At 37.6% G+C, this 27,173-nt stretch overlaps 2 protein-coding genes and 1 long non-coding RNA gene across 4 annotated transcripts; 1 reads left to right on the top strand and 2 right to left on the bottom strand.

Moving 5' to 3' along the window:
* Positions 1–719: 719 nt before the first annotated feature.
* On the bottom strand, positions 720–16,178 carry LOC135153535 (uncharacterized). Of its 2 annotated transcripts, XR_010292936.1 has the most exons (4): positions 16,007–16,178; positions 12,078–12,210; positions 9,751–9,877; positions 936–7,895 (listed from the first exon to the last, which is right to left on the bottom strand). It is a non-coding gene; the product is annotated as an uncharacterized LOC135153535 (long non-coding RNA). The 2 variants fall into 2 exon arrangements; XR_010292935.1 differs by lacking the exons at positions 12,078–12,210; positions 16,007–16,178 and adding an exon at positions 10,123–10,207 and having other exon boundaries at positions 720–7,895.
* A 5,843-nt stretch (positions 16,179–22,021) lies between these two features.
* On the bottom strand, positions 22,022–23,649 carry LOC135153801 (uncharacterized protein K02A2.6-like). Its single transcript, XM_064097951.1, has 2 exons — positions 23,251–23,649; positions 22,022–22,756 (listed from the first exon to the last, which is right to left on the bottom strand). Exons 1-2 carry the CDS (start codon positions 23,647–23,649, stop codon positions 22,022–22,024), a joined length of 1,134 nt encoding a protein of 377 aa, XP_063954021.1.
* A 2,330-nt stretch (positions 23,650–25,979) lies between these two features.
* On the top strand, positions 25,980–26,879 carry LOC129258004 (uncharacterized). The gene has a single exon (XM_054896461.2). The coding sequence runs from the start codon at positions 25,980–25,982 to the stop codon at positions 26,877–26,879; it is 900 nt and encodes a 299-aa protein (XP_054752436.2).
* The last annotated feature ends 294 nt before the right edge of the window (positions 26,880–27,173 follow it).

Consider the following 27,173-nt stretch of genomic DNA (forward strand, 5'->3'; position numbering starts at 1 on the left):
CGTACATGACATACCACTTCCTTAATGTAGGTGCTCTATTGACAACTTCAATGATACTTTGTGCAGCCAAGTGCATGAGAGACAATGCATTGATTTTCTAACTCCTCCCCCGTACTCCCCACCCCCTTCTCTTTCTTGCCATATGAATCAAATTGTTAATCTCCTTTGTTTTTATTCACCGTAGAACAAAGCCATCTAATTTTCTTTCATCTGCCCCCTCCTATTCCCCCCTCTTCTTTCTACAGGTTTACCAGTTTATCCACTGATTGTGGTATCTCCATACCTCCCTGTGCTATCCATCTCAGGGAGTGTTTCACAGAGATTTCTGTCAGTGACTTTCACCAACAGATGATATAAGCTTCTGATAATTCTTGCATCTGATTGGCTGAGAGCTAATTAGTGAAAATCACTGACAAATCCTCCATGAAATGCTCCCCATTTCTGCCAACCTACCTTTGTTTCACACTATATCAACATTTAAACACATGACTGATATCTAAAATGTTCTAAATAATTTCATTAAACCGTATTGTTTTTCCAAATATTTTTCATTTTCAATAAATGTATCATTGCATATTTTTTTCAATTATTTTTTTTTCATTTCAATCTATTTTGTATTTATCTATTTATTATATTATTATTATCATTATTACTATTTAGTTATTTATTTACTTATTTTTTGTTATTATTATTTATCTATTTACTTATTTTTTTTTTTTGGGGGGCTATTATTTTCAGATAAGCAGCATCCTGAGAAATTCGGGAGTATTAGAACAATTTTGCAAATAAATGCACCGTTTTTCTGTACATAATACAGTTGTTTATATGAACTTCAATGAACACTGCATTTTTGGTTGATTTTTAGAAATAAACCAATAGGGAAAACAAACATCTGATGTTTTTTTTCTTTTGTTTTGTTTTGCTTTCTTTGTTTTCATTGTTTCCCCTTCATTTATTCACCACCATACCAGAACCAAATGGTTTGCGTATGCATCCATCACTTCTTCCACAGAAATTTTGAGAGATAGAGCTATTGCATTCAGAATGATAAGATATTGTAAATCTAGATCTAACAGGTTGAACCCTCAAGATAGACTCGTCCCGAGGAAGTGCACTTTATATCCCACAATGCACCCTCAATCATCACAGTACAATGCATGTTCCCTAGTAGTGAAGTGCAATGTCAAATTTATGAGACGGCATCCAATAAATGTCCATAACTCCTTCCAGAATTAATGTAGGAAACACTCTTTTCAGTCGAAAGATGAGTAAGAAGGAATTTCAGAAGCAGCACCAGACAAAAATTTCCACATCTCCTTTCAGACTTGACGCAGGAATCTACTTCTTTAGGCAAAAGTGAAAGCCAACTGTACCAATCTTCCAGAAGGAATGTCAAATTTCAAGGACAGCACCAAATAGAATTTCCCAAACTTCTACCAGACCGATGTCGGAAACCATTGTAACAATCTAGTAGAAGCCTTTCAATTACATCTCATCAAAACTGGGTTATGCTAGAGGGCCCCTGCGTCCTTGCCATAATTATCGATCCATGTGAGAATGTTGCCGAGGCTATTCAAGGTATGACAATCCAATACAATAACATGGTCAAGTCTCAAAGACTCATTCGCCCTAACTTCATCATTATAATGGCACCAATTGCGGATGCTGATGAGGCTCTTCAAGGAATTACAAGCATCATTCATTGATCACCATGGTCAGAACTCTCGGGTCTTGAAGAGATATCCCAGTCTGGCTCCTTACCGTATGCAATGTCACAATCCTCTACAATTAGGTTTGTCTAATCAGCTCTGGTTTGGACTGAATAAATTTTTCAAAGCACAGGAGATAATGTACATTTGAAAGAGGACCAGATGGGTGTTTCATAAAGCTGTTCATAAATTAAGAGCGTCTTTAATAATGACTGGTGATCCTTTCTTGTGGAAAATATGCACCATTCAATATTCATTGGTGATATAAGCGTGTAAGAAAGGTTCGCCAGTCATTCTTAAAGTCGCTCTTAACTTACGAACCGCTTTATGAAACATCCTGCAGATCAACCAACTCAGATATGCCAAGTTCTATCAAATACCTCAACAAATACAGCAACCCATTTTTAATTCAGCCAAGTGAATAAATGCAACTCTCATTCCCTGGGGAAAAAACTACTGGGCGATGCAATGATTAAACAAAGATGGAAAGAATGGAAAATGGAGAATTCAGGGGCCTGTTTCATAAAGGACTTGCAACTGTTGTAACTTTGCCATAATGGCATCTACCATGGTAACTGGGCTCAGCAGCCAATCAGAATCAAGGTTACCATGGTAGTTGCCATAATGACAAAGTTACCACAGCTGCAAGTCCTTTATGAAACGGGTCCAAGAATGTTGAGAATCTGGTGGATCACTGCCTCACCCACAGACTGAAATGTGGATGAATTCCAGAGTCTAGATGGCAATCAGCAGATAGCAAGAGCCATGCAGATCAAAATGCTGTAATGTTTACCAAACGATGCAAGGAATATCATTTAGACCACCTGTAAAGCACCATGTATTTTAGTAAAACAATCAAAGGCACAGATCCCTCATCAGATGTCACCATTTGAATTACTAACTGATAATATGCAACTTGCATGTTTTGAAGAGCAATGGATACCAACAAATAGGCTGAAAAACACTAATCCTCTTGGTCAGAGAATACCTTAGGATTACTTCAACATCAGACATTCAAACACCAAATACAAAAATATCACATGCAATTGAAACATTACTCCGGAAGTCAGCAGACCTCTCTTCAAACATAGGTCAACAGTTCCTCTCTTTGCTTGTTTGTAGTGCAAACCGATTCTTGATGGACCTTGATTACTGCGACGAAGCTCAAAGCCGTCTTAGCTAAACTGCTCCATCCAATATATTTGACAAATGTGCAAAAGGCCCAACACAAATGGTCAACTAGAAACACTAGAGCAGTCAAGGCTTGTAAAAAGTAAATAGCAAATGCTGGCAAGATAGACATAAAATTTGACATTGCACTTCTAAAACTAGATTCCAGTCTTACTTGTCTTGTAGTGATTGGAGGCGAAGTTGTGGAAAACCATTGAAGCACACAATCCCCATAAAAAGGTTTGACTTTTTATCCAAAGTTTAGTATAGAAGACAAAAGGTTTGTCTTCATGTTTTATTGTTTTTGTCTTTTTGTTTTTTTTGCAGACGAACCGATATTGAGAAGCCACCTTCATCACAATATCATTATCATCCAACACAGGTCTGGCTAGATCTCTCGCACTCTGTGTTTACATCATGGATACACACTCGGCATTTTTGAAAAAGAAAAAAATTAGGTTCATGGTGAATGGGGATTGGACCAAACATTTAGAAAAAATAATTCCAATTGGTCCGTCCAAAAAACAATAGGTACAGAAAAAGGGATTTGATTGCAAAATAATTCACGCTGCTCTATCATGTCTTGGCAACTAATAAAAAAACAATGATATCATAGTCTGTAAACATATATCAATTTCCTTTTTAAATGATTTCTTTGTCATATTAGCTCATTATTATATCAGTCATAGCAGATGTTATGTTGCAACAGTGTGAAACAAAGATGAATTTAGAACAGCAGCTAGAGCAGATAGTGCTGAGAGGTATATGAAGAAAGACGGCAATCAATGGATCAACAGATAATGCAAGTATTACATTGTAGAAGAGGAGAGGGGAAAGTTAAACACTAGGGGAGGAGAGCAATTGGGAGTTTTTAAGTCCCTACAAATTCATCAAAATTGCTTTCAGGGATGGTATCGTTTTGATAGATTTTCATGAAAAGAATATCATTCCAAAGATTAAAGAGAACGTCGTGAATTTGAAAAGTGCGATCGAGGCTTAATGTAAATAAAAGCCCAGTGTGGGTAATAATGCTGCCCAATATTTCCAAACTAATGAATATCTTCAGTAATAACTGCTGGAAAATCATGTACATTGTCTCCCATACTTTCGGCTACACAAAATATCATTGAAATCATCAATAAAGCACTTACATTATGGAAGCTGTATGTCATGCACAGCAGTGTCAAGTGCCCTCCTCTGCACGCTGAAAAATAGAACTCTTGGTAGTGACATCACATATTGTGTGATTCTGACAAGAAGATCCCGGCTTAAACCAGACAGGAAGCCATGTTTGTGAGGTGTCGGGCCTACCACCATCAATCAATGAGGTCAGCTGCTACAGTCCTCCAACTTGAACGAAACTTCTTGGCTGCTGGTCTTACAGTTTTGTTCAAGAAAGAAAGGTAAAATCCTGAATGCGAAGCAAGTAGTACAGACAATCGTACACTGTAAGGCAGGTCCAAGCTATCTGACATTACATGCGACAAACGAGACAAATCACAGAGGTGTTTCACAAAGATGAAAGTATGACTACAAATTGTTTTTGAATATTCACTTGTTTGGAAAATACAAAAACTTCATTGGTTGGATCATGCTCAGAGAACGAGCTCTTCTCTGTATGAATCAATGAAGCTCCACATTACATACAGTATCATGTGCATGTTAACATGATAGCACAACTTTGAGACTGATTTCAGCTACTTGTGAAACACTTCTGGGAATTGTCTCGATAGTGCCATATACAGAGCTGCTAACCTACATTGTGAAAAAAATCCTATTATTTATTCATTTTTATCTTATCGTCAAGCCTACAATCTTATTTTTCTTTAAACTTTTGAGAAAATGAAGCATACTAAAAACTATCATTATTACAAGTTTCAAAAATCTTATTTCTAGGGGAAAAACCTTATTTAGTGTCGATTTCCCCTTAAAAATCCTACTAATTGGCAACTCTGCATATATTTTTCTAAAACAATCTAATGATTTATATTAAAGTACTTCCTAAACAGGCCTAAATACTCTTGGACCTTTTACTTAACAAAGAGAAAAGCACATAACAGGCACCATATATTAATGGGAACATGGATCATTGACTTCATGCAATCAAATGTTATAGCCCCGCCACTGCCAGACCGAGAATATATTGCAAACCTAACCTAATTTTAGAATAATGACCTATGTGACATTTGACCCTGATGTGCAGGGGAGTGAAAATTTTGTGTTAAAAAATTCTACGACAAGCAGGTCCAGGGTAAAAAACCAGAGATAAAACTCAAACGGCAAAAACTCTGGAAAACCTTTGGATCCACTTTTGCAGACTAGTCAACACAAAATAATCACAAATCACAACTTCGCTGATAGAAAATTACAAACTAACATAAAGCCTGTTTTTAGTCTTGGTAAATCCACCAAAATGTCACTATGGTAATTGCAATTCATCACGAGGCTATATGAATGTGTATGCCCTAAAATTTTCAGATGTGGAGGCTATTGATAAAAATTGCCATTTTACATGTACATGACAATGCATTTTGATTGGGTGCCCGGTCAAAATAAACTATGAGGTTTAAATATTTGTTAACCTATTCCAAAGCATGGATTGGACTGAAGATTTTAGGACATAATCTTTGCGAATGTAGCTCCTTTTGTAAGACTAAATGTTCAAAGAGACCTTTTATAGGAACACAAAATATCACTGATAGAGGGCACTAGACATGTTTGGTTTGAATATTCAAATTGTCCGAGAATTGGGGGTTGAAAAAAAAAGATTAATCAGCTACTTCAAAGTCTTACAATCAAAATGTAGGATGATCAAGTATAATTCACATTTTTTAGCCTTTTCCAAAACTGAAGACAGGCTTTTTAAATCACAAATACTCAGCCTAATTCTAGAAATGATCATAATTCAAAGCCCTCAAAATACTTGCAAATCATTTCTAACCAATGCACAACTTATTGACTCCTAGTAACCATGCCTAACAGAGTTTGCATCTACTAATGAAATAACTGATAATTCAGATGTTTTAACTGTAAGCGAAGAGAAAATAGCTTGGACCTGCTCCTGCTACACAAAAGTCTACATAAAAAATATAAAATGGGTTCATGAGTAGCAAATGCGCATTAAGTCCCATATTGGATAAAACATATATATGACTCTTGGTGTAGATTTACTTGGATTAATATGACTGAAATCTCCTATGTTAACTAGATATTGCCTGCATTATGCAATGCAATATTCCAGGAGTATTGAATTTCCGACTTTGAAATATAAATTTTTCCCCCTTTTTTTCATTTACCCTTAAAAACTGTGATAATCCAAGGTCACAAAAGGGCAATGATGTTGATGACCCATTGACATAAATGTATTGGTTTCCAGACAATGTGTTATCGCATGCTGACCCAATGCACTGAGCCATGCATTATCTGTATAATATTGCACTAACTTCTTCAAAGCCTTTAGTAGTCTGCAGGCAAAGACCTTTGATTTTCCACAAAATGCATGATGCAGAGTCTGAAGTAGTTAGACTACATTCACTTTTGATTGAGGGGGGGGGGGGAGCCATGTCTGCGCACCTAAACATTTTTTAATGAATATTAATCATGATTTTTCTTTATTTTCAAGTAAATTTACAGTTGAAATCTCATGAGAATTTGGGAGAAATATACGATTTTCTTGGAAAAAAACATCGGCAAGTCATTTTCAGATTAAACATAACAATGGAGCCACATGTCTACGCACCCATTCACTTTACACAAGATTTCAGGGATTTTTAAGAAAAAGGCTGCATTTGGAGGCCTTCACATGAAATGCCCCCAAATCATTGTTTTTTTAGTTAGATTTTTTAATAAATATCTTTCTATGTATTGTAAAGTCGTGTAAAGCCTGACTATTGTAATTGAATGCGACTTGAAGCCAATTTAGACATTACTCCGACCACAGAGCATGCCAGGCAAAGCAAAATGATAACTTTATTATTCCTAACATTCATGCCTGACTTCAAATGAAATACTTTTACTCCTTGGCACTCTCATGTTTAATGCAAAATGCGATTCATTAAAAAATGTGTTGTATCGGATCGCATAGTGTGCGCTTGGACTTTACTGACTTCTGGGGAGCATTTCATGAAAGGACTTATTGGACGTTTTATCCGACAAGTCCTGTTTTATCCGACAGTTACCACAGTAACACCGCTTCTCAGCCAATCAAATTCAAGGAAAGATTTCAGATCTGACAACTTGTCGGACAAAAATCTTGATGAAACAGTCCCCTGTTATAAGCTACCATATTCCTTGTATCTGATTTGCTTAGAGAGAATTAGTCAGTGAAAATAACTATTTGTTCCAAGAAACATTCCCAATGGTAGCGCGCAATGGTAGGACAGTGATCTTCGTAACACAGATTCCTGTGTTTGATGCGAGGCCTAGGTCCTGATGGACGATTCACAAAAGATAAGAGTGACTTGGAGTCATGCTTAAACGCTAGCACACGGTAGTGCACATAAAGTGCGCAACTGACATTTAAGTGCGACTCTTAGGGGGTGTTGCAGGGAAATATTTGCAATCATTGCAAAATTGCAATGAAAAGGGTAACTTTCCATTGATTTGTGGTCCAAAAACTATCTTGCGATCAACTGCAAGTTTCTTGCAACACCCCATAAATCACACTTAAATCTTTGTAAAACACCCCCCCCCCTTCCTGGTTTCCTTGATCCTCATGTCCAGGTCCCTCTGCAAGGATGCAAAGCCATCTGTCCTGTGGTTGCTAGCAGACATTCATCATCCTTTCTTATCATTTGGGTAAAATCAGCACCATTACACCACGATCGGAAGACGTCCCCATAAAGAAGTTTGACAGCTGTGCGGAGCTACCATCAGAGAGGGCAGGAGCCAGGGAATCGTGGGAAGGGAATGACATCTCGTATGTGGTCCACACCAAGTAAGTACCCGAGCAGGCACTCATACACAAGTCCAAAGCAACAGTGGGGAACTGTTCCAAAGCGTCTTAAATCTAGATCCCTGGAGAAACAAAAGCAGGTATTTAATCGTTAAGCCAGGCGTACACTGCACACTCCGTTGCGTCAATGAAATTGCAATAGAACTTGATATGAAAATTCCAACCCATAAAAGCTCTGTATAATTTATGAATACTGAAATCGAAATTCCAGTATAGTTCGAGCTTCCCTGTAAGAATTAAGCAAATTCACTTCTACATGTAATTTTTTTGCCACCAACCTATAAGACCTTTAAAATCAAAGTTCTTAATAATTTATTAATACCAAAATCAAAATTCCAGTGTAGTTGGAGGTTCCCTCTATGAATTAAAACAAAGTCAATTCCAAATTTGCTGCCACTATTAAAATACACTGTGGACTCAATTCCGACCACAAGGCTTGCAAGCAAAGCAGGATTTTTATTTCAGTACTCTTAATGGCATTGGGCTCAACTTGAAATAAGATAAGTTTAATTCTTGGAATTTTCAAATTCAATGCAAAGTGCTTTGCGTCATTCTAGATAGTGTAGTGCGAGGCAGGATCTTAGTAGTGTTGTGGCAGTGAAGGCTGGCTCATTTTCTGAAAATGTGAATGGAACATCATTTATTTGAGGTTAAAATCAATTGAAAGAATACTAATATAACAATTTTGAAAGAATGCGAACCTTTATTTTGGGGTAAAGGCCAAATTAGTTTAAAATCTTAGCCAAACGTATGACTGCTATGACGTCATTGCGACTAGATATTAAATTTGCTTTTATTCTTAGAAGGATGATAGCATAGTCACAGATTTGGATATAGGTATTCGTACGATTTAGAACATTGCACAGTAAGATATTCCAAGTCTCAATATTTGCATCAAATTCTACTACATTTTATTCTGAAATCCAGTTGCAGACCAATCGTAAGGTGTGCAGTCGCCTTAAGAGATTATAATACCACATAGGCTAAATCCAATTGATCTACGAACAAGTTGATCTAATTGCCTCTTGATAGAACTATCATTTGGTCTAATACTCACTTGGTCTATCTGTCCTCTAGTCCAATACCCAGATGGTCATATTTCTACTCCGTTTACCCAGACACGGATCCAGAGGGGAGCACAGGGGGCCCCCCTTTTGATAAGAGAAATATCCTTAATTTGTGGTTGAAAACCTTTTTTTTCTTTTATTTTGCTTGTCAACTTTTTTCGGGCAAGAAATATCCTTAATTTGTGGTTGAAAACCTTTTTTATTTTTGGCTTGTCAAAATTTTCCTTAGAAAAAACTCCCCGGCCCCCTCCTTTGGAAAATCCTGGATCCACACCTGCATTTACCTACTTCTTTTGCACTTTGTTAAATGAAAATTTTGTTCATTAACAGTTTACCTAATTATACAGACTGAGTGGTTTATGGATGAAAGAGGTAGGGTAGCCTCAATGTGAACTAGACTTTGTGGTAAATGCAATAGGAGATAATAAGAGGGCAGTAGACGAACTGGTTGTAGACCAAATGGAATATTGCTGGACCATCGAGAATGAGACCAAATAGAAAGTATACAAATTAGGTGGAGACCTAGTGGCAATTTACCCGGAAGAGCTTTTATATATTAAGGCATGAATTCTCAAAGGTGCTTTAGAAACCATTGCAATTCCATAAATGATCAACCATTTTGTAGTGTGACCCCAATTTTTCTAAAGTCTTACTCCACATTTAAAAACTGACCAAGTCACAGTCATTTGAGAGCATAAAGACTGTCTAAAGAACAAGAAATCAGAGACAGAAAATGTCATGACGGTCCCACATATAGGGGTTCGGACGTACATATCTTATGGAATTGCCCAAAGGCAAGAGCCAGGCTTTAGCTTCAATGTTGCTGGAGCTGGGATCTTGCTCTACATACCATTGGTAATTAGAATCCTGAAGTCCCAGGTGCTTTATTCTATGCTGGAATCATCAAGACGTTCCTCTCTCAAGCTACCACTGATCAACTCGCCTACTTTCGGAACAAACAGATCTACAGCTGCTGCCTGGAGTAAAACATTGAAAATGAATTTGTAGTCGTGAAGTACTGTAGTCACACGTGTTGTATTCTATGCTGGAACACATCATCATACGTATGCTGTAAAGTACATGTATAAAAGACTGTGTTCGGTTGTATTTGTGCTTTTGAGTAGAACACAATAATCTTTAAATTAAAAAAAAATCATATCAGGTAAAATCTTATTATTTTGGAATAAGTATATAAAGCCTTGAAAATTACATCGTACACTACCATTTTACAAACTGTCATGGTGCTAGCACAATCAGCGTCTGGCAGCTCAGGGGAGGGGGGGGGGGGTTGAATTTTTAAAATCCTGTCCTACGTTAAGATTACCAGGCAATCCAGGGGAGCGTTTCATCAATATTTTCATCCGACAAGTTGTCAGATCTGACATCTTTCCATGATTTTGATTGGCTGAGAGGCACTGTTCCTATGCTAACTGTCGGATAAAATGTCCGACAAGTCCTTTCATGAAACGCCCCCAGGCATCGTACTTGTCATAAAGTGATTTGTTTTCATTGTACACCTGGGTCCCTTCACAACTATGGCAAGCCAGCGACCCCAACATCTATAACGCAGGTGTAATTTCCAAATATTTTTTAAATATGACATATACTTCTACAAGCAGCAACGTCTTGGCAAATAACTGCTAATCAACAGAAAGAGTTGCAATAAATCGTGCGTCATCATGCGCAACTTGATTTTCAACTAATCAACAGCGTGCATTTGGGACTTGCAATTGATTTTTGACTTGCGTTTAAACGCAACTCTTTCTGCAACGGACCCCTGTATAAAGAATTATGAAATGCACTTTACTAGTTGTGATTAATCGGATCAATCACAGATCTTTGTAAGACAAGGCTCTTCTACTCAGTCTTTAACTGGGACACATATTCCATTATAAGTCAAGTCCAGAAGAGAAAAGTCAAATGAGCATAACACTGAAAATTTCATCAAACTTAGGCGCAAAATAAGAAAGTTATATTTTTCTATTTCACTTATTTTGTACAAAACAGTGAAATGCAAATTTTAGAGTAAATGATAATGCACATTTACTTTTCTTTAATATTTCATTCTTTGAATTAAACATTATTCATTTTTTGCGGATTTGACAAAAGATAGACTTTTCATCAAATCACAATAGATAACAATGACAATTCCACACATTTAAGGAAAAGTCACTAGTATTGTTTCACATTATAATGCTGAGAAAATTGAGATATTTCATATTTCATATAAGAAACTGTTGAAATGAGCATTGTCATTAGTTCCCTCATTTGCATAATGACCAGGATGAGCATACAACTATTTTTATTTTTAATTTATTACATCAGATTTTCATGAATATTCAGCCTAACTTTTTGTTGGGGCAGATTAGATAGAAATTTAAACTTGCCAATTTTAAAATGAATTTAACCCTATCTTAACTAGGCTATTTCAGACAAACTTACACTTGTCATATTGAGTCCCCCCCCCCCAGATCTCGACCGTTGATTGCGCGATCGCCGCAAAAATTTGCACGCGTGTAGACCTGGATGTAAACTACAAGACTGTCTGGTAAAATTTTCAAAAAATTAATTGCTTTTTTTTTATTAATTAAATATGCAAATAAGAGTATGAAATTTTTTGCCTTTAACTCAATTGATCAACTAGTAGAATGCTAATTATTGGTGAATATATAGATTTTTACATTTCTAACAAAAGTCTTCAAAAAAATTGCAGAAAATCAATTAATTTCCTATGTATCTTCTTGTTTTTTTATTCTTATGTTATTTATATATTTTTTTATTGAACTTCGTCGGGGACACTTTTGCGATCATAAATAACATAAATAAATCTATCTAAACCAACTAAACTCATATTTTTCTGATTTTCGGTTGAAAAACACAACTTGCCATGACTTTGTCCACGTAGCCAAGTTTTTGTGCAATTATGGGACCGACATACGCTTACAAAATATTGTGTAATTTCGGAACCGCGTACCCGGGCATTGCAAATTTGGTTTCAAAAGATGTGCAAGACTTGAAAGTAAAAAGTCAGTGAGCGGCACTTTGAAAAAATTTCGCTCGCCGGCATACCGATGAAATTTGTTAAGAGGGGGGGGGGTCAAATTGACCCATTTATTAAGGGTTAAATGATATGATTTCAGCTAAGTGTTATTGAAATAAGTTAAACCAGCTACTCACCATTTTTGTCGTCGCTATTCAGCCTAGCATAGAAAGGTTTGATATCCTTGGGGTAGTACACTACAAAGACAGGGATGTTCCCACTGTGACAAACCAAGAAGGCCTCGTGTTCAGAATGCAAGTCAACGCCCCACTGTATAAAGCAAAAGCATAAATGAAAGAAAAATTGATTGATGCCTCTGCCCTTCTAAACTCTGAGATAAATAATTGCACAAACCTGTTGAATGTTTCAAGGAGTTTGTTTGATACCAGAATACAAGGAGACCAATGAAGGAAATAAAAACTAGATTGTTTCTACCCATCCAAAGTCTGAGATAAACTACATGGATTCTCGACTACACTTAGTAAACATTTATGCCTACACCATTTCCAGATATGAACTTGTTGCGATGGCTGAGTCCACTGCTTAAAACAGCAGATTCAAGAATAAAATAGCATGCTCAACCATGGCAATAGGCATCACTCTGGAGCATTGTGATGAAAACACATTATCAGCGTTGGATTTTTAATTTTTACTCAGTAAATGAAGCGTAATATATGGGCGATTCCTTAAAATGATCAACATTTTTATACGTCCAACCGCCATTTTTCTCAAGTCTTACTTCACTTCATAAACTGACCAAATCTTGGTCCTTTGAGAACATTACAGACTGTCGTAAAAATGTATTTCATAATAAAATGCACAATGCTCTTGCAGATGAAAAAAACAACATTTAAACATGTGCATATCTCACCCTGGTTTTAACAAAATGATTGAAAAAAAAAAGAGTTACCTGAAATTACATTGATCTAAAAACCAGATTTGTTTTTTTTTTTACAAAAACATATTTTTTCAAGAACAATCGTACTGCAGTATTTTGGTTGCAAAAACGGACTAATTACGCCAAAACGTACTGGTTGGCAGGTCTGGGTTGGACTTACAAATATATGGAATTGCCCATATACAGGAAATCTGCATACGCCACGGGTTCAACCAGTGGTTCTAAGATATTTAATATTTTTCAAAATAAAATACAAAAGAAATTTAGCGAGTGGCTGACGTCATCAATTATTTCATTTACATACATATATTAGCAAAACTTTAAAATGTCATAGCTTTCTTATTTTTTTATCAGATTTTAATGAAATTTTCAGCATTGAGCTTACGTGATTCTCCTCTCTCATTTCAAATAAACTTTTTTTGTTGGGGTGGACATTCCCTTGTACATGGTAGAAGGCCTATCTACTTTCTCATGGTGTGTATTCAAATTGATCTTTATGTCTGTATAATATTGAGATGGCTTCTGTATACAAGAGTCTGTAAAAAACAAAAAGAGCATAAAAAGGAAGTCACATAAAAAAGTGATAAACATATATAAATATTTTCATGAAATTGGGGCCAAAAATGTGACATTTCAGCATAATTTGATACTAATTATACTACAGTCAGAGTCTTATGAAGACCATATATTTAATGGAAATTTTGAGACTCTCAGAATCATATTTTATGAACTTTTTGAGCAAAACCTGCTGACGTGGGCATGGTGTCCAAATAGCACTGAGATATTTACATACTGTCCTAAAAGTCAAATCATAGCAATTAGGGTGACCAAATCTTTAAACAATATGCACATTTACTCGTTAAGCCAGGTTCCTATACATCTCAGATTTTCTATGCATAGTTCTATTTTTGGAAAATTTTAAAAATCTAAAACTTGTCACTATGCTTTTCAGAGTCCACCAAAAGGCGTATAAATCTATTTACATCAAATAAGTTTACACCAAGTGTATGTGGACTTTTGGCCCCAAATGAACAGTGTGCACAAAAGTTAGTGAACGAAACCACAAAATGCACTCCTGAATGTTGAATGTAGACAACAACACTACAATGTTCGGCAAGCCCAGAGAAACAAGTTGTATTGAATGTGATATTTCGTCACCTGACGTCGCAAATAAATATCTGAAACATGACAGAACGTGAACACTTCAAATTGTTTAATTTCCAGTGGGGTTCACTAACTTTTGGGTGGGGTATTCCACATCTTCAGCATTACTTCATTTTATTCAAAGTATTAATAGTGTTATCGAAATGAAAGGTGTATCAATTGGCTTGTTTTTAGATTTACAGAAAGCGTTTAACACACTTGACCATAGAATACTCATGAAAAAAAGGAATAAGGGGAAACATTTTTGATCTTTTTCTTTTAAACAATGTCATAGACAACTATTTGTAACTTTAAATAGTCAACAATCTAATTACAAGGACATAAGGTGTGAAGTGCCCCAAGGTTCTATCCTCTGGCCACTTTAATTTACTTTGTATATACATGTAAATGATTTGTGCAATGTGAAATTGAAATATATTTTATTTGCCGATGATACAAATATTTTGATGTCACATGATAATATTGATGTTCTGTAAGTGCAATTTAATAGTGAATTAAAGAAGGTGACTTCTTGGTTGACCATTAATAAATTATCTGTAAATATTTCTAAAACACAGTATATGTTTTTACAAATAAATAAATATATATTAAAAATCTGCAGGAGCAATTAGCAAATGCTAGTGTTGCAAAGGCATTGCAAGTCTAATTTCTTGGTATTATAATTGACAGTAAATTGCTATGGGTTCCTCATATTGATTTGTAATAGAATTTATAAAATCATAAGCATTTTGTACAGATTACGCAATTATCCAATTACTGTTTAACGAAATATTTATTACGCACTTGTTGCACCTTTTTTAAGTTACAGTATTCTTGCCTGGGGCAGTGCTTCTTATTTACACCTAGATAGAATTTTGAAACTTAAAAAATGTGCAATAAGACTTGTTAACCATTCATATTTTTATGCTCATACAGAACCAATTTTTAAGTCTCAGAGGATTTTACAATTTTACAACATTTATAATTATTAAACTGCAATTTTTATTCATAATTTTTATAAGTATCTTTCACCTCAGTCAATATGTAATTATTTTATTTTAAATCATAATGTACATAATTATACAACCAGGGGCAATAATGATTTTCATATTCCTAAAGTAAGAACACTAATTATTTCAAAATTCATTTTTTTATAGGGGACCATTAATTTGGAATACTTTATCAAAGGAACTTGAGGACAGTTGCTCTCTTAAAGTTTTTAGGACGAATTGTAAATACAAAATCATCACTACTTATTCATTTTCTACTTAATTGATATTTTGATTGTTTGGGTAAGTTGGGTAATTCTTTCTCTTTTTCTACTTTAATTGTTCAAATATGTTATTTTATTTGGGTCGGCCGTACATAAGGTTAATTTCTTTTTGGCTGCTACCCTTTCTTTCAGTATAATACTTTATTTATGTCTATGTCTGATTTATTTCATGTTTGTACTACTTGTATTGTTTTTATACTGAAAAAAATAAACTGAATTAAAAAATCGAATTGAATAATAACAAATTTACAATAACAGTTCAAAGCTAAAGAAACCCTTCAATTTGATTGGCTGATGGTAAACTTGTGGTAGAAATTGTGCATTTGTTATTATAACAAGTCCTTACGAAACAGGACCCCTGATGCATTGCGATTGACATCTTTCAGTTTCATCAGTCAGTGTTTCCCCTCAGATCAAAAAATTTTTTTTTACAGAAACTGACTAGAAACCTTCCTGAAATTCAGATATTTCCTGGAATTTTCAAACTTTATTTTTAGCGAAAATCGCACATTAACAAAGCAAGACTAAACTTTGTCTAAGAGACCAAAATCAAAGAATACAACCTTTTTTGTTGAATGCACTTTTTAGAAATAAAGCAACAAAATTACAAAATGCTAGCGGCCTGCGAGCTACGTATGAGGCAAAAAATTCTTATAACATGAATATAGAAAGTTGCTATGTTTAATTGTACTTTAATTGTAATTTTCTGATTTCCACTAATTCCTGATATTTTTTCAGTTCTCAAAAATTACCTGAAAATGATCTGCATTTCCTGTAATTCTGTTATTTCCTTCAAAGTGGAAACACTGTCTTTCACTGAACCAAAATCCTTCGTTGATTCTGTCCCCAACAAATTGGACATCCTCTGAGCTCTTTGTGTAGACGGAATTGGCAACTGATTTCACAAAGTCTTCCATGACCTGCAATAACAAGGAGTAATGTTCATAAGATAATGAAGCAATGGGGCCTATTGATAGTAAAACAGGTTATGAGAATAAGTAGACTTTGAATGTTTGGATGTGCCAGAAGAAAAAACAAGTGGAATGCCTCTGGCCGTCTCACCTGCATCACGCGATTCAATATAGCAGCAGTGCTGATTTTGAAAACTACTATAACTCGCACAAGATGTTCAGTGATACTTGGTTGCTCTTATTTCCATGTTTTATGAACTAGACCAATACACTATAGAGATATGATGGCAATTCAACAAATACCCCCAACGTGGCCAAAGTTCTTTGACCTTACATGACCTTTGACCTTGATCATATGACATGAAACTAGCACAGGATGTTCAGTGATACTTGATTACTCTTATGTCCAAGTTTCATGAATCAGATCCAACAACTTTCAAAGTTATGATGGTAATTCGACATATACCCCATTTATGGCCAAATTTCATTGACCTTTGACCTTGGTCATGTGACCTAAAATGTGCACAGGATGTTCAGTGATACTTGATTACTCTTATGTCCAAGTTTTATGAACTAGACCAACACACTTTCAAAGTTATGGCTGTAATTCAACAAATACCCCAATTTGGCCAAAGTTCATTGACCCTAAATGACCTTTGACCTTGATCATGTGACCTGAAACTTGCACAGGATGTTCAGTAAAACTTGATTACTATTATGTCTAAGTTTCATGAATCAGATCCATAAACTTTTAGTTATGATGGTAATTCAACAGATACCCCCAATTCTGCCAAAGTTCATTGACCCTAAATGACCTTTGACCTTGGTCATGTGACATGAAACTCACGCAGGATTTTCAGTGATACTTGATTAACCTTATGTATAAGTTTCATGAACTAGACCAACACACTTTCAAAGTTATGGCTGTAATTCAACAAATACCCCAATTTGGCCAAAGTTCATTGACCATAAATGACCTTTGACCTTGATCATGTGACCTGAAACTTGCACAGGATGTTCAGTTAAACTTGATTACTATTATGTCTAAGTTTCATGAATCAGATCCATAAACTTTCAGTTATGATGGTAATTCAACAGATACCCCCAATTCTGCCAAAGTTCATTGACACTAAATGACCTTTGACCTTGGTCATGTGACATGAAACTCAGGCAGGATGTTCAGTAATACTTTATTAACCTTATGGCCAAGTTTCATGAACTAGGTCCATATACTTTGTAAGTTATGCTGTCATTTCAAAAACTTAACCTCAGGTTAAGATTTGGTGTTGACGCCGCCGCCGTCGGAAAAGCGGCGCCTCTAGTCTCACTCTGCTATGCAGGTGAGACAAAAACACCCACTGGCTCAAGAAACAAGACGGATCTAAGAGTGTGTTAAATGTTGATTCTCAAATATAAGCAGCAACATGAATCATGATTGAAAATTCAATTACAAAACACAGAACACAAACACAATCGGTGGTGCACTGTTCACTGTCACAAGTCGAGTTCCTAACTTGTCATTTTTAAAAATATATTGATCTTACTTTTATCTCGAAAAATTTAACCGAGGAAAAGATTCCTTAATATTTACATTAAAACAAAATTTAAATTTAGGATGGGGGGTCGGGTGTCCGGACATTTTATATTTTGGAGCCTTCTTGTTTGTCTTTGCATTACACTAAAAATAGGAATTCAATAGTTATAATTGTTTCAAGTTAAATTATGAGTCAGAATCAAACAGAATAACACAGCTTCTGTATAGTCAAGAGAGTAGCATTTAATAAGTACTAAAGGTTTGTAGCGCCTTCTTTTGGCAGGATCATTACATGCTCCTCAAATCTCATAAACATGCAGATATTGTAACATCCTCCCTTCTTTGAGCTTTGTGCTAGAAAGAATGCATATAATTTAAAAATATCAATTTTAAACCAAACAATTGAATGTATGTAAAATGTTTCCAAAATATATGTCCAAAATACCAGTTTATGAGACTTTCACATTTTTTGAAGTTGCACAAATATAATACTTGCAAAAAAATAAGAATTGAGTTCAAAACAGTTCTTCCAGTTGCAAACAAAATGTTTTTAAGAGTCCAGGTTAATTTGTCCAGGTTGATTTCACAAAATAAAAATAAGTCCAGAAAGACGATTTGATAGATGAGTTGGTTGTTGGTTCTGTTCTGACTTCAAAATTTGCCTGAGTTAAAAATAAGCAAGAAGTTGTTTAAGAAATGTTAGTATTCAGTTTGTTTATAAAATTTCAGCATTCACTTTCTTTCCTTCTTTGGTCTGTTGATATCCGCGGTCTGGGATATCTGGGTCCTGGTATGGGAAGTATGGCGCTCAGTAGTTGGTACATCAGGGGAGCGTTTCATGAAAGGACTTGTCGGACGTTTTATCCGACAAGTCCTGTTTTATCCGACAGTTACTATAGTAACAGTGCTTCTCAACCAATCAGAATCCATGAAAGTTGTCAGATCTGACAACTTGTCGGACGAAAATATTGATGAAACGCCCCCCTGGTTGAGGATTACCATCAGAACGTCTCCAGTTGTAAAGAGCAGGACCAGTGTACTTTACATCTTGTGGTTCAGATGTGGCTCTGAGGTGTTCTCTGTTCCTTCTGAGAACCTGGCCCTCACAGCGAACTTCATAGGAACGGTCATCCAGTTTCTTACGGATAACTGATTTCTTCCACTTCTTGTCATTGTTGAATGGCTTGACTCTTACTATTGCTCCTGGTGAGAGATCTTTCAACTTTCTTGTATCTCTGTCGAAATACTTTGCTTGACGTTTCTGGCTTTCTTTCAGTCTCTCACGATCAGCCTGTGGGTTGCGATCAGGTGCAAGCAACCGAGTCGAAGTGGGGAGGAAAGTACGAGTCCGACGACCAATGAATCTCTGGACTGGACTACTATGGATACCTTGTGTAGGGGAATGTTGAGTAAGGCTAGATCAAACATCATCTCCAGTATCCTTGCATCTTGTAAGTAGTCTTTTTGCAGTCTTGACAGCAGACTCTGCTTTGCCATTAGCTTTGCTGTTGTATGGAGAGATGGTATTTTGCTTAAAGACCCTGACCGGTGTAAAAACAATCATATATCAAAATAAAGGTAATGATTCATACAATACAAATATACCAAAAATATTAAATATATCTCCTTCCAATAGTTAAAAATAATAAATAAAAATCAAAGAAACTGCTCCTCCAAAGTACGCTTCGATTGAGAACCCCCACGTCGCCTGGTAATGATGACGTCACGTTGTGTCAGGAGGGTTGTGATTCCATAGGTTTGTGTACAAAGTATTGGGTATTTTCTTCCATTTCCATGTTATGAATCCATTTTTTTTTTTTCAGATGATAATGGCACTCAAAATTATTCACTATTCAAATTGTTGTAAACCTACAACTATTCATTACCTTTTTTGTGATTTCTTTGTTTGGCTCTTATTGGGCCTAAATTGCTATGTCAGGAAAAGTTGTTATACATAATCTAAATGCAGATAAAATTGAAATCTGCGCCAAATAAGCAGGAAATAAAATATGGCAAAAACTAGTTCAAAAATGTAGATTTCATAAATTCAAGCTTGTGGGTAAAAATATATGTGATATCCCTCTGTGATAGAAGTGAAGAGAATGAAATGCGTTATCTGGAAAGCAAAAAAATCACCCAGTTTTTCTGTGTACAAACCTATGGAATCACGACGCTTCTTACACAACGTGACGTCACGGTCTCGAGGCAGGTGAAAAGCACAATAAAGCCTATTTTCTAAGCGGGGTTCAAAGCCCGATAATTGGAATATTCTTTAGCAAAATACTCAGCTGGGAAGCGGTGAAAATGCATAAAGCATACCTTGCTGTATTTAGTAGCTTATAAGCTTTCGATCGGTATATAATATATCAATTTCATTTTCAGGTCCGGTCTGGATCTTTAACTCCAAGCTTTTTGGCAAATTCGTTAGAGGAGAAAGGAGGACCATTGTCAGATACCATGATTTCAGGTACTCCATATCTCCCAAACTGGTGTTTCAATTTCTTGATGACTGCAGGGGCAGTTGTCCTCTGTAATTTTTCCATCTCAAAGAAGTTTGAGTAATAACAGACCATGATCAAACATGTGTCATTACTATGATGGAAAAGATCCAGTCCTATCTTGGCCCATGGTCTGTCTATAATCTGGTGCGACATTAGAGGCTGGGCAGGCTGTGAGCTAGAGTTTTCTTGGCATGTGTCACATGTTTGAATAAATTCCTTGATTTCTTTACTCATGCCCGACCAGTAGAGATGATCACAAGCTCTCCTCAAAGTTGACTCAACACCATTGTGACCACGATGTAACTCCTCTTTCATTTTGTGCCTGACTTGTTTTGGGACTACAAGCCGTTCAGCCTTGAAGATTAGATCATCACTGACAGAAAGTTCATTTCTGAAACCAAAGTACGGGGTGAGTGACTAAGAAAGTTGTGACTTGTGGTCTGGCCACGCTTCAAGAATGGTGTCTTTGAGGCTGTTCACACCGCAAGGGGGGACCGTGGGCGGACCGTGGATCGCGCTACGATAGCGCGATCCACGGTCCGCCCATTGGCATTCGCCGGATTCACACCGCAGTGAGATAGCGCGGTCTATCGTAGCACCCCCTTTTTTGAGAGGTCCTGTTGCCATGACGCGTGACGTCATGAGGTCAGAGCGGTCAAAGATTTCGCGCGCTATTACGAACCCGTACTAGTTAGTTGAGAGCTCGATATCGCTGTGCCTATTATGCTAGCCGGCCTACGTTTATTTCATGGCGTTGTATACATTGTGCATGTATTTCCGGCGTGACTTCCGGCGTGCTATCGTAGCTCGGGTTCACACCGGCAGAGATAGCGCGATCTAGCGCGCGCTAGACCGCGCTATCTCTCGTGGACCATCCCCAAGAGGTGCTCCAGTGGCACGCCGTTTTGGCTCGCTGTTGGGCGGACCGAAACGACGTTGTACCTTCCACACCGCAGAGATAGCGCGATCTAGCGCGCGCTAGATCGCGCTATCTCTGCCGGTCTGAACAGGCTCTTTGAGTTGGCAGAGAGTAGGGTCATTGGCAGTCTGTCTTTTTATCTCTGCTATCTTGTCATCAGGGAGTGCCAAGTGGTTAACAGCATTCACCACTTCTAGATCATGTTGTCCAATCTCATAGGGAAGAGAAGCACGGCTATGAGCATCAGCCAGGACATTGTCCTTGCCCTTGAGATATCTCACTTGTATGTCATATGCAAGAGCTCGTAGCAGTAACCCTTGCATACGTTTTGGAGCTCTATCCCCGTGTTTCTTGCAGATGCTTTCAAGAGGTTTGTGGTCAGTGAACACAGTTATTTCACGGCCATAGGTTACCTGATTCCATTTCTCCAGTGCAAATACTATACCAAGCATTTCTTTCTCAATGACAGAGTATCTGGATTCAGCATCACTCAGCATTCTGCTAGCTATCGGTCAACCATCGTGTAGCATAACCGCACCCACGCCTGTGGAGCGGGCATCAGTCTGAAATTCTAGCAGTTTGCTATGATCGTACAAGGCCAACACAGGTGCTTGCACTAGCATCTCTTTCAACAGCTTGAAAGCTTTGTCATGGTTGGAGTCCCAAGTCCACGCTGAGTTATTATACGTCAAGTAATTGAGAGGTTTCATCACATCCGATAACTTAGGTAGGTATCTGGATAGGTAGTTTACCATGCCACGCAAACAATGGATGTCATCTTTGCAGGAAGGATCGCTCATGTTCAGGATAGCTTGGATCTTTGATGGATCAGGTTTGAGTCCAGAGTTGGATACTATGTGGCCAAGGAATGAGATTTCCTTCAGTCGGAACTGGCATTTCTCCTAGTTCAACACAATGCCAACAGCTTGACATCTATTCAGTAGACAATGTAGTCGGGCATCATGCTCAGCGTCACTGTTGCCCCAGATGATGATGTCATCGGCCACACAGCGGACTCCAGAAAGGCCATCAAGTGCTTGGTAAAGCCTCTTTTGGAAGATTTCACTGCTGACTTTCAAACCAAATGGAAGACGTTTCCATCTGTACCTTCCCCAGGGTGTGGCAAAAGTCGTCAATAAACTAGACTCTTCATCTAACTTGCAGTGAAGGTATCCGTCTTTCAAGTCACAGATTGAAAATACTGTAGCATCTGAAAGCTGTGGTAGAATATCATCTAAGACAGGTAAGGGATAGTGCTCCCTCTTAAGTACGATGTTGAGAGGTCTGGGGTCAAGACAAACACATACTTTACCAGATTTTTTCTGCAACACAGCTATCTGATTTACCCAATCAGTTGGAGAGCTAACTTCTTCGATGATGTCTTTTGCCTGAAGATCATCAAGTGCATCCTTTACTTTGCCTTTCAAGGATTCAGGGATGATTCTAGCTAGGCAAACAGTAGGCAATGCATCATCCGTAACTGTCAGATGAACAGGACTTCCAGGCAGAGTGCCAATTGAAGAAGACGAGAACACATCAGGATACTTGTCAGGAATTATCTCAGCAATGTCCTCGGGAACTATGCTGCGTACTACCTCAAGGGATAAATGAGCTGCATCTTTTCCACTGCTGTTTTGCTCAACAGTGGAGGTAGATCTTCCTTTACTACAATGTATTCAACTTTGTATTTCTTGCCAGTAGCAGGATTTCTGGTTATCACCTTACACTTGCCAAGAGCCTGAGTTGTAGCTTTATTCCACATAGATAGACGGATATTTGCACTCTGAACTACATCCTCCTCTTTTAGATACTTTTGTGAAAGAAGATTCACTGTTGCACCTGAGTCCAGTTGGAACAGTACCCCCTGATTGTTGATAAGAATGTTGCAGATAATTGGCTCTTTGTCCATATCCACTGCATTAATTTTGCACAAAACTAATGCTTTCAGCTGAGGATGAGTAGTCATCATCTCCGACATGGTGAACATTCCTGGTCTTGCACACTGAAGATCCCTTGAAGTGATTAGGCTTACTGCAAGCTTTGCACTTTTGTCCCCATGCTGGACAGGACTCTTTTTTTTTCATCTCATGAACCCTGTTACAGAACTTGCACTTCTTAACCTCTGATTTACCTTTCTGTAGATCTTTCCCGTTTGGTTTCTGCGCGCTATTCTTTTTTTTCCAGACTTTGGGAAATGTCTCTGTCCAACTTTATGTATGTCTCCATTCTTTTGATTCAGAGCTTTCATTTGGACAGAAGTAGCCTCTACAGCTTTACACACGTCTATAGCAGTCGTGAGGTCAAGGTCAGATCTCAAAATGAGTAGTTCTCTCATTCGATCATCACGCACACCGAGTAGGACACGATCAACAAGCAGTTTGTCTTTCATACAGTCACAGAATCCACACGTTTTGCTCATCATATGAAGAACCGTGACATACTCCTCGATGGATTCACCACTCTCTTGATTACGCTGGTTGAATTTAAATCTCTCAAAGAATTCTCTGCTCTCTCCCACCCATGGGTTCATATCATCTCGCGTGCGAAGGAATATCAGTCATATGCATGCGACACACACGACAAGTTTTGCCCACATAAAATATCACCTATAATCTGGTATTTCACATTCTGCTGACACTTACCGAATCATTTAGATCCTTCTGTGACTTCTCCTTGAAGTTTCTTTTTAAAAATATGTATATTTTCTTGATCTTTAGTGACGATTTCACGGAGATAAAAATTGGTCAGCGTAGATATCAATTTTCGCCTAAAGAGGGCGCGCGATTTATATTCATATCAAAGACACGACAAGGGAAAGATTAGGAAACTACACTACAGTGCCGGCCGCAGGAAACGTCACGCCCGAGCACGCAAACACCCTAGGGGGCTTTCGCGTCTAACCGAGGGTATTCAAGGGGAGCAGACTAGGGTGTTTAGACGCGCCCGCAGTTTCCTGCGTGCTATATGATATTGGCCGTGCCCGCACTTATCATAGGGTACCCTAGGATACGTACATTGCATTATGTTTACATGTGCATATACTTTGGTTATCTTGTGATAGACCATTATGTTTTTAAACTAGCGTGATCGGAATCTATTGTAGATTTCTTTTTAGTTTAGATTTTTTAGTTACTTTTCTTTCATTTTTTAATTTCTGTTTTCCATTTTAATTCTTTTCCCTTATTCCTTCTTTCCTTTTTTCCTTCCTTGCTTCCTTCCTGTTTTCTTCTGTCTTTGTTTCTTTCAAATAATGAAGGAATTCTTTTTCTTTCTTTCTCTTTTTTTTCTTTCACACATTTATTCATCTTCCCTTCCTTTATTTTAATTCTTTCTCTATTCATTTCAAGTAATGACAGAAACCGCTATCTGTCTTTTATTCTTTCTTTCATCCTTTTATTCAAACTTTTTTCTTTCCTCTCAATTCATTTCTTGTTTCCTCATTTTTTTCTCTTTTCTTTCTTCCGCTCACCCTCCCTTCCCCCTTCTTAACAAGTCTAACATTGTGTAGCCTTTTCGTTGATTTTTTTGACCTGGCTCGGTCAATCCGATGGTACATAGTGCTTTGTCGATTGTCCCGTATTTAATTTTGTGAAATCTGGTCACCCTGGCTGGGACATCGAATTTATTATTTTTCATTTACCACAATGAATCTAATATTAATCTAATTTGATGCATTAGGTAAACTTCTTTCCTTACGCCTTACGTGGGAAATATACATGTATCATACAAACTTGTTTAAAAAATAGGACACAATTGTGATTTAATGTCATGGAGATCAATTCTCTATCTTTGGGGATAAGTTTTTTTTCCATACATACCCATTCCTCTCCCTTCAGCGTGAACTATACACCTGTAGTGACTTGACTATATCTTTTTATATATCTACATCTATATATTCTTTCCTTGTATATATTTTCATTTATATTTCAACATTCTGTATATGTATATAAATTCTTTCTTTTATTTCCAAGTTCATATATTCTCACTTGTTCACGCCATGTGTATGTACTACAAGACTGTACATTCACAGAGCAAGACAATTTCCTGTCCAAATCTACTTGGCAAACACATTCTTATATTGAGAAACAACCTTTCTTTTGTTCCTAGACTTGGAGCAAACATCCTTTCATTGTTCCTTGTTTATTACAATGAACTTGCAGGTAGGCCCTATACAACATCACTACAAGATGCTGGCATGTTTGCTTTTCTCACAGTCTGCTTCTCTCTTCTTTGTTCTTTTCAACTTTGTTTTGCCCCTCTTTTTGGCGCTTATTTCTTTGTCTCATCTTTTCTGATGTTGGTAAAAACAACTTGTCTTCTCTACCACATCACCACTCTACTCTCTGCCTTCGTCCTGACCACTCATGCTGACCATCTCATCCAGCTGCTAGTGAGGATTGAATCAAATCTTGTGGAGGATCAACTTATACTTAATTATTTCTCTGCATTTTCCAATCTTATTCCTTACCGTCACTTCCACTCCTTCGAAGTCTATATTCTCTGCATATTTAATGAGCTCATTACTTCGCGAGACATTTTGTGACATCTATCCCTTTTTCTAATCTATTTGAAATTGTGAAGTATATATATTTCTATTCACGGATTTGTGCAATTTATCTGAGATTCTGAGCGGCTGGATCCCATTCTATCTTCTGGCGAGCAAGAATTAAGGTAGGACCTAACTTTTATATAAATATTAGGAGATCGGCTTTGCCAATTTCCTAAACTGGTGACCCCGACGTGATCCTGAAACCTTAATTTTCTTTTATCGCCTTATATTCATTTCTCTCACTTCGCTATTCTCACTTCGCTATTTTTTTTGTTTCCTTTCTACTCCTCAATTTTTCTTAATCCTACAACATGACTACCCCTAATGTCTCCTCTACTCCTGAATCTAATCTTTCTCCAGTATCACCCTCTATTGCTCCGGTGAGCATTAAGCTCCCACCATTCTGGGCAAATGACCCAGAAATTTGGTTTGTTCAGGTGGAGGCCCAATTTCACACAAAGGGTATTACCGCCGAAATCACTAAATTCAATTATGTAGTTGCCTCACTACAACAAGAGGTAGCTATGGAGGTGAGGGATATCATTACTGCTATCCCGGGTGACAACCCCTATCAAAAATTAAAAGCTGCACTGGTCAAGCGAACGACCGTCTCCGAGCAGACGCGCCTCAATCGGCTGCTGTCAGGAGAGGAGCTCGGAGACAAGTCGCCGTCGCAACTCCTCCGGCGGATGCAGCAATTGATGGGGACGAGCACAATGGAGGATTCAATTTTTCGGCAATTATTTTTGCAACGCTTGCCCACCAACGTGCAGGTCATCCTAGCCGCATCAAGCGATGGGGTGAGTTTGGTGGACTTAGCGTCGCTAGCGGACAAAATTGTCGAAGTTGCCGGCCCAACTAGCATTTCAAACATTCAATCAAAGTTGGCGCCATCACAACCCCCTCCACTCCCCATGCACGAAACTAAAGTCGACCAGCTCTCTGAACAAGTGGCCCAGCTCACAATGCAGGTTCAAGCATTAACCTGCTCCATGCTAGATAACCGCGAGAGAGGTCGCAGTCGACAGCGCAAGTCGAAAGACTCGATTCAGCGCCCACAATCAGTTTCGCGCAGCCCGCATCGCAGTGAACAGCATGCAGGTGCCCAGTGCTGGTATCACTGGAAGCATGGGAGTAGTGCTCAAAAGTGCATTAGTCCTTGCTCTTTCTCAGCAAGACAAGCCCAGGGAAACGGTCCCGCCAAGGAATAGCGGCGACTAACCCCCTTGGCAGCACCCAACCCAGTCGCCTTTTCTTTGTCAACGACAAGTACACTGGTACACGCTTTCTCGTCGACACAGGTGCTGAGGTGAGCATTTTCCCTCATTCAAAATTGGGAAAACCGGCTAGGGTTGACGCGACAAATATCCAACTACAGGCTGTAAATCGATCACCAATCAAGACTTTCGGACAAAAGTCTTTCACACTTGATCTCGGTTTACGGCGTGTTTTCCGCTGGATATTTGTTGTGACAGACATACCTACGCCGATTTTGGGTGCCGATT

This window comes from Lytechinus pictus, chromosome 3 (genome assembly GCF_037042905.1).
Source record: "Lytechinus pictus isolate F3 Inbred chromosome 3, Lp3.0, whole genome shotgun sequence".
Lineage (NCBI taxonomy): Eukaryota > Metazoa > Echinodermata > Echinoidea > Temnopleuroida > Toxopneustidae > Lytechinus > Lytechinus pictus.

Excerpts from the sequence above, each read along its gene's own strand:
- LOC129258004 (XM_054896461.2), top strand. The coding sequence starts at position 25,980 with ATGACTACCCCTAATGTCTCCTCTACTCCTGAATCTAATCTTTCTCCA.
- LOC135153801 (XM_064097951.1), bottom strand. The coding sequence starts at position 23,649 with ATGAACCCATGGGTGGGAGAGAGCAGAGAATTCTTTGAGAGATTTAAA. Across the intron at positions 22,757-23,250 it reads CGGGAAAGATCTACAGAAAG|CAAAACAGCAGTGGAAAAGA; the intron begins GTAAATCAGAGG and ends TCCACTGTTGAG.